Genomic DNA, 19919 nt, shown 5'->3' with positions numbered 1-19919 from the left:
ACTGCACCTTTGAGTCTAACCACACTACTACACCATTTTGAAATGTCTCATACACAGCAGGATTACTGTAATGATTAAACTCAGGATATTCATACTAAACTCATAATTAGTGAGATTATTCAGATTTTCCAAACAAATAGTGTGAGCAGTCGAGGTTAAAGATGAGATAGTGCCGTCTTACTGGACATTGACGGTGCACTTCTCTTTGGTGGTGAAGAGCAGTCTGAGCAGGTTGTCCAACAATCGATTTCTTAGCAAAATGAGGCTGGCTGACAGGAGACCACTGAAATCCTCATCGTTACCTAAAAAGCAAAGAGAGTTATTCAGGTTACAAACATAGTCGGTCTTTACATTGGCCAAACAAGCTGATGTCTCTAAAAAACAATTAATTTTCTCTCCTGTAATAGACTAGACGTTAATGTGGAGTCGAGTAAAAATCTTGGCATCAATCTTTACTCTGAAATGGCACAAAGTGTAAAGTGATGCTTCATCTTCAGACCTAACAAAAATGGTCAGTTGTATCAAAAAAAATTTTAAAAAGTTATACTACAATGAAAATTATATCAGTGCAAAAGTTTGCATCCCCCTTGATTAACTATTTCTCTCTAATACGTAAAAATCACATGTCAGATTTAAAAAAAAAATAGTCAACGCTTAATGCTTGATGAGTGGCACCAGGTGTGTTAAATTGGGTTTGCACTTTAAATTTGAAGTGGGTAGGTCACCAGGGGCCTTTTGCGGAGAGCAACAAAAACTACGGGATTAGGAAAACTGTTTTTTGAACCTCTCAGTTACTCACCCTCTACTAAAGCTGTAGAGGTACTTAACAATATTTCAAAGCACTTAAGAAAAAAAATGCAAACAGAGACTCTTCCCAGGAGTGATGCTCGGGAACTTGCTCGCAGGGACCTGACAAAGCCGTTAAAGGCAACTGGAATAAAAGTCCACATCTCTACAGATCAAGCACAGTCTGTACCAATCTGGACTGTTTGGGGAAGAAAAGCACACAGGAAGCCGTTGCTTACTTCTAGAAATAAGACAACACAGCTGGATTATGTTAAGGAGCATGTGAACAAACCAAATGAGTTTTGGAACAAGATTATGTGGTCCGAAAAAAAATGACATTAATTAGTAATAATTTGCACAGGAATGTGTAGGGAGGATAAAATGTTTCCCTATGAGGAAAGGAACCCATTCCCACAATCAAACATAGTGGAAGCTTGCTGACTTCGCTGGTTTCTTAAGCTGTGCAGAAAGTGGAAGGAAGAATGAACGCAGCCTGATATCACACACTTTGGAAGCAAAGTCAACTCAAGACTGCTTAAAAAAAGAACAATGTGAATGTCTAGATCTTTAGAAGTCAATATTATTGAAAGAGTGTCGATAGATCTGAAGAAGGTTTTACGTGGCAGAGAACTAAGTATTCTGGTAGGTTTTAAACCACCGTGCCACGAAGAATGAGCTAAATTACACATGAAATGCTGCTCAGAAGGTTCCCAGAGAGGTTGGAGAACACTTCATAAAGGGGATGTCAACCAATTATATTATGAAACATTTGTAGTAGCTGCATTTGCATATATTGATGAAAAAACAAACTTTCTTTACTTGCTGTCATTTAAAAGTAAAGGGATGCAAATTTTTACACCCATATTAACATAAATCCTTGTTACCTCCATCAATTTTCTCCTCGTTATTGATTTCCATGACAACAAACTTCTCGCATACAGCAAATGTGGGGAGAGTGGAGGAGATGAATTGGCCAAACCTGTGTTGGGGGGAAAAAAAAAAAGGACATTTCTTATTTTTCTGGTCACTGTTGGATTCATCGGGAAGATGTATAGAACAAAACACTGAAGCCATGTGGTGAAGACGTGTGTGGTTGTTTATGAAGGTGTGCTTACCGCAGCAGGTCATATTGGTTGGGGAAGCCCTGCAGCAGCAGACTGAGCACATTGCTGATGGCAGCTACAGTGGGCTGGGACAGCGAGGTGTCCCTCAGGGTCAGCAAGAGTCTGGGGATGAGCTGAAACTCCCTCAGCAGTTTTGCATTTTTGGCTGCCTCACTGTTCGATACAGGAGGTGGCACACACAGATTAGAGTTTAGCTATTTGCTAAAATGGAATTAACAAGAAAATACCAGTGCGAAGTAATATCATGATTATTTTCCATTTGATTTGTTTTGTGTTTTGTGACACTTGCCTGGATTCTGTCAGCAGCTCGATGAAATGCTCAAACAGAGACAGATGGAGCTCGTAGGGAGCATGGAGCCAGACCTGAGGAGCAGAAGGAGCAGACTGAGGCCTCTGTGCCACAAGTTGTGTCACTTTGTGTCCAAGATGGCATCTTGGCACAGAGTGGCCTAGTTTCAACATCAGTCTAAGAACTTATTTTTCTCTGCCAACTTTTCTTCTAAAGTAATGCGGCACAATAAGTCTAAAAAGTTTATTTTTCTGTGAAAGACACTTTATTTCAAAAAGCATTTACTCTTTTTTTTCCATTTCCTAGCACGACTTGTGAGGGTTTTGTTATGTGCCCCCACACTCTTACCTCAAAGTCACACAGCAGGTCCTGAAAGGCAGTGGAGTTGGGAATGATGGAGGTCTCATGGCCGCTGTCGACTGTTCCCACGAGAGAAAAGGTGAGGTGGAGGATGTGGCTGTTTAGCAGGGAGCGCTTCTTCTTCAGTAACATAGCCAGAAGCTGCAGGGACAGAGAAATATTTTAACTATATTTAACTTTACAAGCACAAATGAACGAGTCAATGAAGACACTGTTAAAACAGACAAATATTGTTGTAAGCATCAGGGCAACTACAGTAGGTTTGGAAAAAGGCTACAAATAACTAGAAAGGAGTCTGACAAAGCTGTAAAGCCCTTTGTAAAATGCTGTGCGGAACAAAAGCTGAAAACTCTTTTGGAGCAGTCTGAGTGTGTTTCACCTGGTAGCCTTTGATGCGCTCCATCTCCTTACAGGCCAACGGGTTGCTCTTCACAACGCACACCAGCGCTTTGACAGCTGCATACAGACCCTCCACATCTGAAGCCATGGCAACCAGGCCCAAGATGGCCGCCGCCCCTCCAACAAACTGCAGGTTGGTGGCAACAGGCTTAGGCACAAAGGCTCGGACGCCTGAAAGGATAAGAACCGGGAGAAGGTTGTTTTTATTTCAGTGATGCTACACTATTCTTGTCACAGTGCAAGTTCAAGTTTCATAAAAGAAACTATTCCCCCAAGGGACATAAATCTCCCTGAACAGCTCAAGGATAAAATGCGTATTTGGATATTTTGCTAGATAAACAGTTTAATGGCTGTAACAAGCTGAGGGCTTACATTTGCTGTAAGAATATGTTGTGTGGCTCATACTCTATGAAAAAAGATCGTGTTCATGTCATTGCAGGTGTTTTCACACACTCCACTTACCCAAATATCCAATGACAGCAGCTCCGATGGAACGAGCCGGCCCGTTGAGGTGGCCAGCAGCGTTGTGAATCAGCTTGACCGGCGTGGCGTTTTCATGAGAGGACACAGCGAGCTAAAGAGTGAAGAGCTGGAGTTAAAAATTAAACTTAAAAAAAAAAACAAAAAAAAAGTCCTTCCTCTCTCACTATGCAGAAAGGTTTGCTGTGATTCACTGTGGGACTGAGTGAGGGCCGGGCAGGATGGGAAATAACTTACCAGGTGTGAAGACTTAATGATATAGGGTAGAGCGCTCACTTGGAGCTCAAACCAAATCTAAACTGTGGTTTGGGTAATAACAGTGTTTGTTTGCTTTTGTACATGATTGTCTATATACAGTGTTTTTGGTAAAGCATTAGTTTGGCTTTTGCACGACCGTACTTCTGTCTGTGCTTACGTTTCTAGAACATATGTTTTTTTTTTGTTTTTTTTTTAATTTGGGTAAACTGAAAAGAAAACGAGCCATTTAGAAAGCGTGAACCTTTCGTTGCACAAAAAGAATAAACGTACAGTTATGTCGCCAATGTTTTTAGTCAGATGAAACTATATCTGGACAGGATGATTCCATTTCAAAGAGCAGCTTCTGGGAGAAGACTCAGCATTCATTTTTAAATCTGTATTGAAAACAGACACTGTCAGTTAATAGAGGTATTATATAGAAAATGGTTTAAATGTGAGTCGCATTTGTTCAGAAAATCAGGTGAAACTCAGTCCAGTCTAAATGCTTTTTTCCGCCCTTTCAACTCAGTTTCCCTTCTTTAGCCCCGACGCTTGATTTAGTTACCAGATGTTTAAATTCATACATTTTGCATATACAGGTAACACTAACATGAAGACTTTCATTCTATTGAGCAGCAGAATGTCTGACCTGTTTGGCGATGGCTTTACTGTCCAGTTTGTTGTAGACTTTCCTGATCTTGGCCACAGTGAGCGTAGAGACGGATAAAGCATAGAGGCTAAAAGACACCTTCTCCTCTGGTACCAACGCTACCGGAGAGGCAGGTGTTACCTCTGCCTTTGAGTCTTTACCTGGAGGGAAGTGAGATGCAAACACAAAGATGAATCTAAAAGACAGGGGACATTCACAGCTAAAAGAGGGACAAAGATTGGATAAAGCCTTAGCATCTAATAACTATGTAAGGAGCACTCACAGGGCACATAGACCGCTTGGAAGCTGCCCACATAGTTTGGTCCCAGTTCATAGATGGCAGCAACGCTGGTGGCAGGAAGGACCTCTTCTAGGAAGTGACTGGGCCCCAGACGCCACACGAGGCTGGACAGCTGCCGCTGGGCTGGCGGTGTCCCTACATATCCGTACACCGTGCTCACGACTGGTGGGTTGGTGGAGCCGGAGCCGCCGGGTGCACTGTGGATATAGTGAAGCTAGAGGGGAGGGAAGGGGAACTTTTATGAGGATACAACAAATGTCAATAAAGCCGCACACGTTTAAAGAATTCCGTTCAGATGTTTTCTTCTAGTTTTAAAGACGTAGATGTCAGTTTTAATGTTTGAACAGAACAGTGTGTTACTATTTTATTAGTCAAGTAATTGACTGACAGGAACATTTTTATGGATTAAGCGAAACTAATTCGGGTTAAAGGTCACCTACACCAAATTTTAACATGCTTTCCATAGTTTTAGTTTGGGAATTACATGTAGTCTATAATAATGCTTCACTCTTCAGTTTTTCATTAGGCAGAGTTCATGCAATGTCACATAGAAGTGTTCTTACAGAGCAGGTCAACCAAGACTAAAACCTCTGATTTAATCCTCTAATTAATCTGAACTGAAAAATCCAAATGATGTCGTCTGGAGGTGTTTTTGAGATAGAAGCACAGAGGGAAGGCAGAGGGATGTTTTATGCCATTCGTGTACTCCCCAAACTCGAATAATAGGAAGTAAAGAGAGAAGACAGCTGCCCAACACAAAATACAACCATGGGTGCACATCAGGTAGATCTGTCCTATGATTCAACCAGCCTGTTGTTTCCTGTGTGACGACCTCAGCAGGAAACGAAACCGTTGTCATCGCTGTACATGACAAGACGCTGACATTTTTGGTCTGCTGAGCTGTTTTTCTCTAATCTCAGGGGGAATCTAAAGTCACTAAACCACAAACCACAACAGTCTGCTGACTGCTGTGCTTCCAATGTGCCGTTTAAAGCCTAGTTTACAGCTTGATTTTGTGATTCTTTATCACGATAGGAGTCATCGTTCCAAACTATTCTGCTGTTCCCACTCCAGAAGCCATCCTGGGTCACACCCACTCCCTCTTAGCTGCTTTATATACTGTAGTTGCCTCTTATGAGAAGGGAGCCATCTGATTAGCGTCCGATCATATTTCCGCCCATTTATCCATTTACAGTCGTTTCAGAACTTATTCTGACACAACTGTGTACTTTGATAAACAATGGCACATCGTGGGACTATGTCTTATAATGATATTAAAATGGGTTTTGGTCCCAAGCCCAGTAAAAATTGGAGGGGGTTGCGTAAGGACAACAAACAAACAAACAAAAAGAATTTAAGTGTAGATTGATGCGTAATACGAGTAGATACATCCATTTAAATGTAAATCTAGAAGAAAATAAAGTGCCCCCTAAGTGAAAGGGCATAAATAGTTTCTGTATTCTTTGTACATTGCATGAAGAGAATAAGAAATTATCAGCATCAGCATCAGCATGTACTAGACCCTCGTGGAAAAGGACTCATAATAATATAAAGAAATAATCAAGCAATACTCACAAACTGTTTCCAGCATCTCAAATGTGAGGGTTTTGTTTTTGTTTTGGTTGTACTAAATATCTCAGGGTTTTAGAATGTCCACAACTGTAAACTAACTCTTACAGTAAGAATCTTTGAACCGTATGAACCACATGAATTAGTTTAGGGGAGTCAAGTTTTTTTTAAATATACTAAAACTACAAATATACTATAACATTACCTTGACTGTGTTGATGAGCTGGCCGTCGATGTAAAGCGTGGCCATGCTGTTCTTTAACATTCCTTTGCTCATGACCAGCACCAGGTGGTGCCACTGGCCCTCAGCAATCAGCTCGCTGCAGCGGAAACGGGCGCAGCAGGGCAGGATCTCATAGAAGGAGGCTTCTTCACTCGACTCGTCGGCTGCTTGATGGGGGAGGAAGAGAGAAGCAGGACGCAATATTGATGAGTCAGAGGGCTTTGGCAGAGGTAAGAACATGAACTCCAGGCTGCCTGAGATCCCTGGGGAAGCTTTTTTTTTTTTGGAATATTACTGGGTTAATATTCTGAAGGAGAATACAGTACATTTTAAAAAACAAAACATAAGCATACTTCCACAACTAAACTGAGCTGTGCACTTTTCTGGGTCTGAAACCCACCAACGTGATGCAAAGATGCACAAACAGTTTTATTGCTGCACTCACAGTAAGTTTGCAGCAGCTCCTCCTTGGTGGAGACCGTGAGCGAGCGGTCTTTGGCTGACAGCACCACAGCCAGGCAGACGTAGTGCTGCTCCGAGGACGTGGCCCGTCGCACAACGGTCAGCAGCCGCACAGGGTGTGCCTGAGGAACTGCGCTAAAACGCTCGACGCAAAACCAGGTGGAGTACGTCAGGCCTGATGGAGGCGGAAACAAGCGCTCCCCTGAAGATGAAAGAGAGAAACCAGGGGGGAGGGGGGGGTTGGGGTTGAAGAAGATATCTCATTATTCAAATGTCCAATTCAAATGTTTGTTTTTTTTCTCAACATCTCATCAAACTCCCGTAAAACGTAATTTTCTGAGTGGACAGACTGCATGTTTACCCCGATTTGTTGCTGCCAGCTCATAGAATTTCAATGTTCATTTGTTTGGAATCTACCTCTAAAATGATGTGTATGTAAAGAGTTGAACCTCTTGTTAGACACAACTGCAGAGCAGCACATTCGATGCCTTGTGCTATTTATCCAAAAGAGCCAAAATGATGGCGTCACATTAAAACAAAACGACATTGCTGCCAACACACTCAAATCGAAGAGGAGCTTTTAAGCCACGCAGCCAGGTGAACTAACTCATCACAGCACTAACAACTCGCTGTGCCCCCGAACAGAACTTACATCACTCATCATGGTTCAAGACTGGATCAAATTAACATTGGCCAAAAACAACATAGTTCACTGTCCACTGGCATCACCTGCAGTGAGTCAGATGAGTACAAATCTATTTTAGTATTACTTCTTGCTGAAAGTTGGACGCAGCGACACTATAATTGCAGCCTCACATGGAGCATTGCATTGCTTCGTGTTGATGGAGCAGACTTGGGCTACAAGAAAAAAAAAGAACAATCTTGCAGGAAAAACCACAGTGTTACTGCTGCAAAAAACAAATATCTCAATGGTTAATATTATACATCTTAATGGAGAATTGGCTGAGGGAATATGTGCACTTCTTATGTATGTTAATACTGTAGATGGTGAAGACAAAAGAGTTCCTAGGTAGACCTTTTGCCATTTTGACATTTTGATGAATGAGCCTCTAGATGATGTCATCCAAGGATATGGGCCAGAGAGCAGTAGGATAGAAAAAAGGAAGGAAGGAAACAGAAGGGAAGGGGGTTAAGATAAATGAGGCAAAAACTGAAGGGAGGGGGAAGTGACAAAGAGAACAGACAGTTTGAGGGCAAGAAAAAGATGGAACAAGTAAAAGGAAGAAAGAGAAAGGCAGTGGAGATTGGTGAGAGTGAGATAAGCCAGGAAAAGGACACAGAAAGAGTTGGGTCATAAATACTGAATGAGGCTACGGACTAGAAAATCTACCAAAATGTCATGCATTCGTTTTTAATCTCTGCCTTCAGGTCTAAGAAAGCTTCTTATGAAAACTCTGTCGATATAATGTTTGACGAATTACGCTGTAACAAACAGATTTGTTTTTAACACACTGTAGAACCAGCTGACAACAAACTAAAGCCCTAAGGGCAAGAAAGTTTGGTAAATGTGGATAGAATTCTGGGAAACACGGAGGACGATCTGACGGGCTGCCTGTTTGGGTTGCAGCTGTTGCAGTTTTCATCTGCAGACACAAAATGGAATCAGGAGAAACGCAGTGTGACGAACCCCAGAGAAGGCAAATGCAGTGAGAGTGAGTGCAGGGGAAACTGGGAAAAAGGAAGATGGTGCAAATATAAACCAGGCTAAAATGCTGTGATTGGCATGTGTGGTTACAATAAAAAAGGTGGAGATGATGTGTTTCATATGGTTAAGATTAACAACAGGTGGGAGGATCCTAAGGCTGTGCACTGGGAAGAGACACGAATACATCAGAACCTCTTTTTACTCCTTCACTGCTTCAGTCATTTTGGACAAAATGGCTGCTGAAGTGACAAACACTTTTTTGGGGAATGGCTCATGGTTGGTAGTTTAATATCAACATGCTGTTAAAAGACTTGAAAGACCTGATGACAACGAAAAGCCAAAAGAAAGTTTAGTGAAAATCTGTTTACCGACAGTAACATAAACCAAAGGCTGGACAACATTTCCCGTACACTCTGAAAAGCCAGCCGTCTAATTTGATAGGATACTGTCTCACACAAAAATGGGAGGTTGGTTCATGTGATGCTGACTCCAAAAGAAGACGTACGCATGGTAACTTCCCTCTTCCTCTTCTGAAAACGTCTGATGCAACACTTGAGTACTGCTCGACACAGCAGACCTGCTGTCACCTCACTAATTCTCTGTTTATGCTCTAAAAGGAAGCAACTGCTTTTTCCAATGTCATTATTTAGTTGCAAATAAAAAAAAAGCTAAATTCTAAATTAAATAAGTTTATTTAATTATGTTTTACGCCACAACTGAAATTTTCAGACGTGTGTGACAGGTTAGCAAAAGTGTAAATGATGATGGAAAGAACTCAGCCCTCATCACATTGACAATTATTAAAACTAAATTATATCTTTTGTACAGTGGTAAATTTGGGAAACTTTGGGACTAATTTATGCTGCTGGCCATGCAAAACATTTTCACATGGTTATGCTTTGTGGAAATACAGATGCAGGAAGTCAACAGGAGAAGACAAAATATTAATAATGTTGTAGCATAAAAGGTTATGTAATCCTGCTCTACCAGGATCAAAACTTGGCTTAAATGAGGCTCAATATTCATAATATTTTGTCTCTTGATTAAACCATTTGACCCTTTTAGCCTATTAGCAAGTGAAAGAAGCTCCAGATTATATTTCTCATTTTAACTCGTCCTGTTTATCAGATCTACGGTGAACGTAGAGACTAAGCTGGTGGCCACTGTAAAACATCTTCAAACTGTACCAAGGATCATAGAACACGTGAGCTGCTTTTACCTGTCCCCATGCCGCTCAGCACTGCTCCATCACTGACACCCGAGGCATTGGTGTTGTTGGTGGGAGCATTCTGGGGCGCCAGGCTGGGCAGAAACAGGCACCTGTGCAGGACAACAGAGGACAGATTAATGACCGTTATCTGTGGAAAGAGCTGGAACACATGCAGAACATGTTGTCAGCTTAAAGATGTAGCTATCGTGGAAAAGCTCTACTGCAGCCTGGCTCCAACCCTGAGATACGAGTGGAAAAACTCGCTCAAACAAAGAACATTCTGCTAATTCAAGGGCTTTGAGAGACTCAGCAGCTTAGTATTATAATATGGAAATTTCAACAGCCTAGAACCCAAGGATTAAAGTGTATGAAGGGAAGGTGAAACTTTAACTTGGAGCAGCGTATGTATTGCTAAATATGAATTAACTGGAAAGAAAAAGCACAAATGGCTGCAATGACATATCAAATATATAAAAGTTATGATCAACATTTATGTCTGCAGAGTCTTTCTATTGCATACAAAGACTGACTGAAGATAATATTTTCTCCTCTTCGGTCCTTGTAAACCAGCACTGACAACAGCCATGCTCTGGGAAATAAACACGAGGCAGGATTTGAAATCTATTTCTGAGAGACAGAAGGATGTCATAGCAAGCACAGGCACGTTGGCAGTTTCAACCAGATATCTAACAGACCCAGACTTAACCGCAATGGAGGTCGACCTTCATAGCAGCTGTTCACATTAGGGACCCTGTGGCAATAACTAGACATTTCTATCCAGCAATGAAGTTCAGCCAGATATTTCCAGGCCAGAAGATATTTGATCTCTCCAGAATGATCTGGGGCTAACTGGGGTCTCCTACCAGCTCGACTGTCTGAAAGACATTCGATGGAAGTTGTCCACGAGGCAAGATGACTTGTTTCACTGTGAAGGAGAAGCAGCTCTACTCTGAGCTCTGTCTGGATGTCAGGACTCCAAACCCCGTCTCTGGCTGAGTCCTGCCTTCATATGAAGGAAGCTCATTTCAGCTTGTTTACCCAAGCTCATCAGCATTTATGAGCGTTTGAACAGAGACTGACTAAATAATATATCCATCAAGGCCCCCAAAGATTTTTCTTTACAACTCACTCTAAAGTTCAAGGGAGCAATCCAGTATTTTCTTGCAGAGGACGTTACCTAAGACTTGGAAATGCTGCTTCACACTTTACTGTACTTCTGCCTCTAACAGCTTTCTCTTTCCTTCAGACAAACGATAAAATCTGTTTGTTGAGCCAAGTATCTCCAATATCTATGTCATGCTTGAGATTGTGTGCGTGTGAAAGCAAAGTTGGATATTTCTTAATGAGCTTAACCAGGTCCTCAGGTTTACACACATCCAAATCAGCCAACAGAGAATCTAACTTCTGCAATGTTTCCATAGCGACTCATCTGAAGCCATCTCCACGTCCTCTCCATTTTGCAGCAGAACCAGAAACAGGTTGGCGTTGCAAAGCTAAACCATCTTGAAAACTGTGAAGCCTTCAATCTTTTCTTATCCAGTTTCCCTGCCCAGTACAGTTTTAACCTGACATATAATCAGATAATCGATTCAATTTTGGGGAAGGCTCTTCTAGAAAACATCCACCTGTCAAAACTGCAAGTGGGCTACGCACCTCGTGCCCAAAGACTGGTTAGGTGCATATATGTATGCTATGTGACTCGGCCTGGAGACACCACCTTGTTCATGGCCCTGGCAATTACAAACACTCTGGCCCTGCAGCATCCTGAGTAGCAGGGTTAGCAGCAATGTGCCCACAGTTGGGAACGCCGTCTCCAACATCTCCCCCCGCCCCCCAGGGTCAACCTTTATTCAGTCTGTACATTTCTTCTGTGTTATATTAGAATTACTATCAGCCCATATTTTTCACCAGCTAGATCATAAACCAAAATCACATGCACCCCAACTGCCATATCACCCTCAACCTGACCACAGGTCAACTTCAACTGATGTGAGGGAACAGAAAATAAAACCAAATTCCACAACCTGTTCCAAAAACCATCACACAGCCATCAGTATCAGAATCAAAATGGCAAAACAGACTCCAATATAAATAAACCTAATGCTCCTCTATCGCTTAAGATTATAATAGGAACTTTGTTTCCCAAAACCTTTAGACAGCTTCACCTACTATACTTGACTACTTCAGACTGATGGTTTATGATAAAATGTTTTACAGCAAACGTCATTCATGAAGTCAAAATTACTCTTGTGCATTAGGACATAGTCATCAGCCAAAACAGCTGCCCATTAATTTAGGTAACTACATGATCAGGCACTGAATTCTTCAATTGCTCTAAAACCATCAAATCACCATCAAGTTATTTCCACAGACGCTGTACAGCAGCAGTTAAACACAGAGACCAACTCACTGACAAATCAGCTACAGTTTGATTATCTCTTTTCCTCGTAGAATTCAAAGGCTGATGATTTGCCTCAGGCACAAACTTGTAAATCTTTTACACAGCAGACTTCACCATGTGATCCTCTTTACTGTCAGCTACACTTAAAACAGAATAGGCCTCTTGCGCCTTGACAGTTAAATGCACTGCAGTAACATCCATCTGAATCGATCCAACCTCCAGCATCTGCTACTGTTCAAACAAAGGTGACTGGATCGGACTCACTAGGCAACTATAATGTCTGCTAGTGAAAAACCTTCACTTGACCCTTCAACAAGCTCCAAACGATGCTCCTGTACATCTGGCTGCTCAGTTTTCTGTTTGACTGCTTCAAGTTCCACCACTTTTTCATACCCTATTTGCTTAAAGTCTAAAGTGCTGTTTAAACTTCATTTGCAATAATTTCTTCTGCCGTTTAAAGATCATAGGTAAAGCTCCTGGGCTGGGCACTGCAAGGCCTGTTGGTCCATTAAAAGACTGCAACCTACGCACTCCCGCCTCAAACAAGCCCGGTTTCAAACAAATCTCCACAGTCTCTTTCAACTTCTTGCCTGTGATTTCTATACCATACTGCTCTGTGATCTTCAGAAGCTGTTCCTTTGTGCACCAAGACGGACTCGGAGGGATTCTGAAGAAAGCTGCCCACAGGAGAAGCCCTTCTTACACACACACACACCATAACACCGATTCATTGCACACCATGAAAGGGGACACGTGTGAGTAAAAAGTGGGTTTTACTCTATACTGACTACAACCTTTAAAAACACTTAGGGTGAGTGTGGCTCAGGAGGTAAGGCGGGGTTGCTGGTTCGATTCCCGGCTCCTCCTGTCACATGTGGAAATGTCCTTAAGCAAGACACTGAACCCCAACTCAGCCGCTCCCGGTCAGATTGTTGGCTGCTCCTCCATGTAACTGTCAGTGCGACTGGGTAATTGAGAAACAGTGCGAAGCTCTTTAGACACCAACAGGTTAGAAAAGCACTATGTAAGTGCAGCCCATTTGCCATTTTTACCACTTAAAGCCACCTGCATCCAAACCTTTATCCAGGTAATTGTGGGGGATACTCGCAATCAAAACCAGCTGCAGGAAGAAAACAGCCAGATAATTGGCAAGTCTGTCACCACCATTGAGATGATGCTGGTCTAAAAGCTTTACCATCTTCACCGCCCACCGCCCAAGTTGAACTAGCACAAATCCCACTTTTTTTTTTTTAGCAGCACTGGCTGAATCCAACAATAACTGACTGTAAGACCATTTTTGTAGATGACTAGTAAATTATGAATTTAGAAAAGAAACCTTCCAATTATATTTTGTGATTGGCCTCGTCTTTTTGTTGTTCCACCTGGACAGAAAGGTCAAAGGTCAGGGTTAGCCACAGGACAGCGTCCCCGAAGCTGGCAGAAATTCAATTTTATTCAAGGACACTTCTCAACGCCAGACACTCCGCTCGCTCCTCTGTCTGACTAACAAGAACACCACCCTTCTGCTTCCGAATAGCTAAATGTATGCTGTGTTTTGACCCCCTTCCTCCTCCTATCATCACCATTATCAAACAAAACAAACATGAAAAAGAAAAAGAAAAAAAATGAAATGAATAAAAACAGTCCCGGGTTTCACTCGCCACACTAATTTCTCTTTTCCTCAATCATTGTAAAATGGATTTTTTTTATTCTTAAAAAGCCTCCCCTCCTCCCCCATCCTCTCACAATGTTATCTTCCTAGCCCCTTGATAGATGGCTGGTTGGGTGAATGTGTGTAAGCATGTTGTGTATAAAACAGTGGATTTGTGCATGTGTGTAAGTGAAGTTAGTAACTCTGTGTGTGATTCCTAATAGCAGGAGTATCAATATTTCATGTTGACAGATGGGAGAAGAAGGAGGGGGTAGTCTGTGTGTGTGTGTGTGTGTGTGTGTGTGTGTGTGTGTGTGTGTGTGTGTGTGTGTGTGTGTGTGTGTGTGTGTGTGAGACCCCCTCCGAGCAGAAAGTGGGCCAGTGCCTTGTTGCCTGTGTGCTGCTGCTGCTGCTGCGTCGTGTTTTGGGGAGAAAAAATCCATGTTCTATTCTGATGCAACTGCTGCAACAAGTCCAGTGGGTTCTTATGAGTAAAGGTAACAGCAAAGGCAGAAATGATGGAGCAGGAAGGGAGGGAGGATTTGTAACAGCAGGAAATAAGTAAAAGGCAACTGAACTTGCCGTTTGATCGTTAAGATTAAAGATAGTGGGACACTTATCAAAGAGACTTCATGGATTTTAGAAGACGATTCAAGGAGATTAAAGATGTTTTTTCATACCGTTGTAGGCAACATGCAGTGTAAAATTTGTACGGATAATACCAGCAATTTAATCTTTTTTCTTTTTTTCCATGTCAAAACAAAAAAGCAGTGTAACCTGTGGTGAAGAACCTGTGGCTATAGATCTCACAAGCCACATTCAAGACAATACCAGAAGCCACATTAAGACACTGCTCCATGTCCAAGCTCGAGAAAAGCAGCAATTTTATCCATTTTACCTGGCAGATCCAGGCTAGTGTACCTTGAAAAAAAATCTTCTGCCGGAAAGTGAAAAGATCCAGGTACACTATAAAATAGTAAAGGAAACTAAAGGTTGTTTTTTTTTTTCAGTAAATGTTATAATTTATATCTTATCTCTTTGCTAAAATTGCTTTCCAAAAATATTATAAAGTATATAATGTTGAATATCAACTGTATAGTATGTACTGTTGTGCATCAAACTGATGCGATCTAGTTATTTCAGGTTCGATTGCAACAGGCATAAACCCAAAAGAAAACCTCTACGCTTTCCCTTCGTGTACCATCATAAATATTAATAAAGAAAATAACACATCGTACTTTTAAATGTACCTTGACAGGTGTTTTCTCCAACATGTGTGCACGTGTCATGTGTGTGTTGATCAAATTATGTTTGGCGAACCGCCAAGGTCATATCCCATACGCCAAAATTTCCACTGACCCCAACAGTTAGAAATAAGAAGCATGGGGGTGCAGCACTCATAAAGCATGCCCTGGGGTCTCTGTTGTATGACATAAATGGCAGAAAATAAGGCTATTTGTATGCAGGGGAGGCAAATAACAAGTTAAAGGTGCAGAGGGTAAAAAAAAAAAACAGCAGGGAAAAAATATCACGTGGCAACATGAAAATTGATCCACAAAGAGATTCAGAGAGACATTTTAAAGCATGTAATGAAGATCAGTCCATTTGTAAACTTCCTTATCTGTTTGACCTTAATATCTCGGATAACTACACTTAAAGTTATTCAAAACAGAACTTATTTTACCATAGATCACACTAAATAATTAGACAGGTTTAAGCCTCATTTAGTTGGTGCATTTTATCGGGACAGACATGTAAACACCCAAACTATTTAATGTTCCAGCTGACTAACCCGAAGCCTTCCAGAGAGGTGTCAAACTCCACAAACGCAGGGGTGACTGCCGAGCCGTGCAGGCGGATGTCATGGGGCGTCGTCATGGACACCAGGCACTTGACTCGGGTGAGGGGTACAGTGCTGTCCTCGGAGGAGCGCACCAGACTGCGGCTGATGCGGTACTGGCCGTTGTCCTCTGCTGGTGTGGCGAAGACGCTGTCCGGGCCGAAGCCCTCCAAGGACATGGTCATACTGTCTGGAAAGTGATGAAGACCCGGTTACGTTCAGGTACAATCAACATTTTATTTGCTACTGACAACACCCCCTGTTTTTGTGAAGAGTCATCAGATATGACAAAGACAAATTAGATCGTAGCAAGAATCACATCCCTCTGGAGCAGCTAATAGACCAAACTAGAATATCTTCTCACAGACAGACAAAGTTAGCACTGTGTTTTAACAGTGGCTGCTTGTAAAGAGCACTAATTAGTGGGGAGTTCATATCCATTGTCAGCTGGGGGGGTGGGGAGCAGAGAGACAATAAGTAATTAGGACACGCTGAGAAACTCACACAATTACAAACATCAACAGCTGCATGTAGAAAACAAACCATTAACCAATAAATTAAAGCCCGTCTGTGTGTAAATACAGAATTCATACATCAGCTGTGTTCAGAGGAACAATGAGAAAGTTCCTACACTAAATCAATGCACTTCTATTAAGCACATTCAAGGTGCAGTTACCCATAAAAACCAGTGATATATTTGGATCACGCTTCCTACCAACTGCCTAAGATGTTCAAGTTACACATTATATGTCCAGACTGACCCACTGACTTTGGCATCATCTGACCCTTTTTTGTAAACCTAGAAAATCCTCTATTTCCACCATTGAGTTACTGCTTGTCATTTCCACTGGCAATTAAATGAAAGCTCTTCCCCTGCAATCACAGCCTATTCACCAATGAGCTCGGAGGCAGTGAGTAAAGAAAAAGAGCAGAACTGCCAGAACACTGACGACATTTTTTAGTACAGAACCAAACTTTGTCCCAGGAGGAAGCTGGTCTCACTGCGGCAGATGGGAACGCCACCCCAAATGACATCATTCCATATGTGTACTGGAGGACTTTAGCTATTTATAAGTGATGGTTTTACTTGCAAAAAGTGACTCGTTTTTGCGATTTAAAAAATGTGTCCGCTGCATGTACGACGTTTAGGTATTTGTTGAGTTCTCTTTGTTCATTCTTCTAATAAAAACATTGTCCTAAAGAAAATGAATCAATAGCTTTAAGCGATGTACTGTTTTTTTTTTTGTCCTTTCGTCTTATCCTGAGAGTTCAGTGTCGCCACAGCAGATCATTGTCCACATGTGGATTTGACACAGGTTTTTTTTTTTTTTTACACCAGACACAACCCTCCCCACTTTCTGCCGGGCTTGGACCAGCACTGCACAGCTGGGGATGGGAATGGGCTGTTAGGCGTTTAGTGTCTTGCCAACTGAGCTACAGCCGCCTCAAGCGATGTTCTGTAGCTACAGCATATATATTCCAAGCTTTTTAAAATGGTAATATGCTTAAGTAAACTGATCTTTGATATAGATTCTTGTTTAAGGTGGCTTTGTTCCAGGTCCAACACAATGCCATTATTTGTAATAGATCCAAATAATCTGTTCTGAAATTCATTTTACATATGGAACAGCATTTTCCCCAAGACCCCAGTGACCATCATGTGACCAAAATAAGGATAATAAGGAAGCAGAGTTGTAACTTACTTCTCATCTCAGCATCGTAGCTGAGGGAGCTTGGTTTGTGAACCCGGTACTGCTTCAGTAGCTTCTTGTCCCAGGCGCCGCAGTTCAGAGGATTTCCAAGGCGTAAGAACTCCCTGGAGAGGATAAAGAATGGAATCAGCATGTATCTGAACACATATTTAATGTACCCAGGAATTAAACTAAGCTTGGACACACTCACAGTTTAGCCTAAAACCAGCATGCAAAAAAACTACAACTAAATCTGATTCAGAAAGAGGTAACATCAGATTTAAACTTGAATTTTTTTTTCCTGGCAATAATAATGGGTAAATACTCTGCTTCATCCAAAGCGCTTTACAATGTACACGCACACACACACACACACGGCAGTGGCTAGAAGGTGCTCACCTGACTCACTGAGAAAAATTTGGGGTTCAGTGTCTTGCCCAAGGGCAATTCGACACGTAGCCAGGAGGAACTTGGAGTCGGACCACTGACCCTGTGGTCCATGGACGACTGCCTTACCAACCGAGCTACAGCCGCCCAAAATATATTTCAACCACAAAAGATCACAGTTAAAGAGGAAATCACATGTTTACCTGTTACCCTGTCAGCAGAGTATGGCCCGTTTATCTGGTGTCCTCCATGAGAGACCACCGATCCTAAACATGTCCTATATGCTCTCTTGGAAGTTTAAACCACTAAAGGCCTTCGTAACTATGTCATTGTATGTACTATGTTCAGTCAGGTTGACTTTGGTTTAACAACATGTATGTTTCAAAGTCAATGTTAAGGCTGAATGACACATAAGTGACATGGATGCAAATAGTTCCATTGTATATAGTCCGTATGTATCAGTTGGACCCAGACGGGTTTAAAACAACACCAAAGACACAGAAAGTCTCCTGAGCTTCACTGCTGGCTGACGTTGGCAGAGCAGAGGCAAACACAGGTGGGGAAAAAGTATGAAAGTGGGAAAGTGACAGAGAAAGACTGACTGCACAAGAGAAAAGAGAGGAGGGGGCAGGAAACAGATTGACAGCTACACATGTGTTTATCTCCAGCACAATTACGTGGGGAGAGAATATCAGCCAGGGAGGCAACATTTACATATGAAAGAATCAAGCATGTGCATGATAAATAAGCCCCCCCCTCACCTTTCTTCAATCCTAACCTCCCATCTCACTCCACTATTCAAGTGTGAAATGAGAATGTCTCAGTTTGTCTGCATACATAGCTCTACTTCACACGCTGAAACCTGTCAAAGCAGATTTACTCCTCCCGGACGTCATTTTCAGCTGTGGAGGGAAAACCTCCACTATCTGACAAAGAACTACATTCACGTCCACAATAACACAGCAAAGTGACTGCAAAGCCACCACTATTATCCATTAATGGACAGTACTACTAATTGATACTAAAAGTGTCACCATTATATAGTATTTGTATCTGGCTGTACTTGTCAAATATGTATCCTTTAAAATAAGACACTTATCTGATGTATCTACAAAGGGAATAGTGGTGACTGTTCTAGCTGTGCAGCATTACACAGCTACATGTTAGCATGTCAACATGTCATTAGACTCTAAGCCTGTTACTAGGCTGAAGAAAAAAATACCTACTAAATGTTAGTGTGCTAAAAGTAGTGGTAGGGACATTACATTACGTTACATTAAGGAATGCGGCAGCTTGTCTGACACTGTAAAATGATTATTGCTTAAGTCCAGTACCTGAGTGCCATCGGCTGCAGGGCTTGCGAGGCCAGCCTCTCAAACATTCTCTGCAGCGGCGGGTGCAGTGGGTGGTCTTCATCACCCAGGGCCTGACTGCAACGCTGCAGCAAGCGCTGGTGGAGGCAAGCCTCACACAGCACCTGCTGGTTCCTCTCGCTGTTTACCAAGAGCTGCAGGATGTTGGCCACTGCCAGCTGCAGGTCGAGGGCGTGCTGCAGGGAAACAAAAGGAGTGGGAAGGGGAATGATTGGATTAGTTTGCTCCGAGGTAGTTACTCAACCGACCTAACCAGATATGTAACATAGTGACGATAAACAATCACACAAATCCATGAGAAGAACTGATTCATGGCAATACAGGATTTTAATGTACCATTAATGATTTTTGTGCAATGGTTTTAATTTTTTCACTATAAACCCTGCAATGCTGTGACCAATGGACGCTCCTGCCCTGCATCTACAGGAAGAGGAAGTGCATGTTACTCTGGTGTTTTCTTACCTCTGGCTGGCTGTCAGACAAGACTGACGGCAGCAGGTCCAGTATGGCCAGGACAGCCCCTGGGTGGATGACCACCATGTCAGACGAAGATGTGGAGGAAGCGGGGTGGGAAGGGTTGGCTAAGTGGAGCTTGAGGTCTGTGAGGGCTTTGACCGGGGCAGGGGGGCCGGACGTCCCGTAGTAGCCATGTCTGGGAGCACAAGTAAGGAAACACAAGTTTAGTTCAGTCGAGTCAAACCGACTACTACAAGATGAACAAATACTAACTGAAAATACAGTATGAGTGAAAGATGAAAACATTATGTAAACTTAAAATGTTGCAGGTAAAAGTTGTTAATCCCTGTTTTCCTACAGGAGGC

The 19919-nt window shown here is 42.2% G+C and overlaps 1 protein-coding gene across 1 annotated transcript in view; it reads right to left on the bottom strand.

The window, feature by feature from the left end:
* wdfy3 (WD repeat and FYVE domain containing 3) overlaps positions 1 to 19919 on the bottom strand; it is a 72991-nt gene that overhangs the window by 24750 nt on the left and 28322 nt on the right. Inside the window, exons 15-30 of the mRNA XM_067521439.1 lie at positions 19561 to 19750; positions 19060 to 19274; positions 17351 to 17463; positions 15600 to 15837; positions 9765 to 9865; positions 6863 to 7081; positions 6400 to 6581; positions 4608 to 4839; positions 4325 to 4485; positions 3421 to 3532; positions 2939 to 3129; positions 2548 to 2700; positions 2200 to 2273; positions 1902 to 2063; positions 1671 to 1765; positions 182 to 302 (exon numbers count right to left, since the gene is read on the bottom strand). Of these exons, the coding sequence (XP_067377540.1) occupies positions 182 to 302; positions 1671 to 1765; positions 1902 to 2063; positions 2200 to 2273; positions 2548 to 2700; positions 2939 to 3129; positions 3421 to 3532; positions 4325 to 4485; positions 4608 to 4839; positions 6400 to 6581; positions 6863 to 7081; positions 9765 to 9865; positions 15600 to 15837; positions 17351 to 17463; positions 19060 to 19274; positions 19561 to 19750 (2559 nt within the window). The remainder of the gene's footprint in view (positions 1 to 181; positions 303 to 1670; positions 1766 to 1901; positions 2064 to 2199; positions 2274 to 2547; positions 2701 to 2938; positions 3130 to 3420; positions 3533 to 4324; positions 4486 to 4607; positions 4840 to 6399; positions 6582 to 6862; positions 7082 to 9764; positions 9866 to 15599; positions 15838 to 17350; positions 17464 to 19059; positions 19275 to 19560; positions 19751 to 19919) is intronic.

Source organism: Channa argus, chromosome 11, assembly GCF_033026475.1.
Source record: "Channa argus isolate prfri chromosome 11, Channa argus male v1.0, whole genome shotgun sequence".
NCBI classification, from domain to species: Eukaryota; Metazoa; Chordata; class Actinopteri; order Anabantiformes; family Channidae; genus Channa; species Channa argus.
This window is presented reverse-complemented; position numbering and strand designations above follow the sequence as displayed.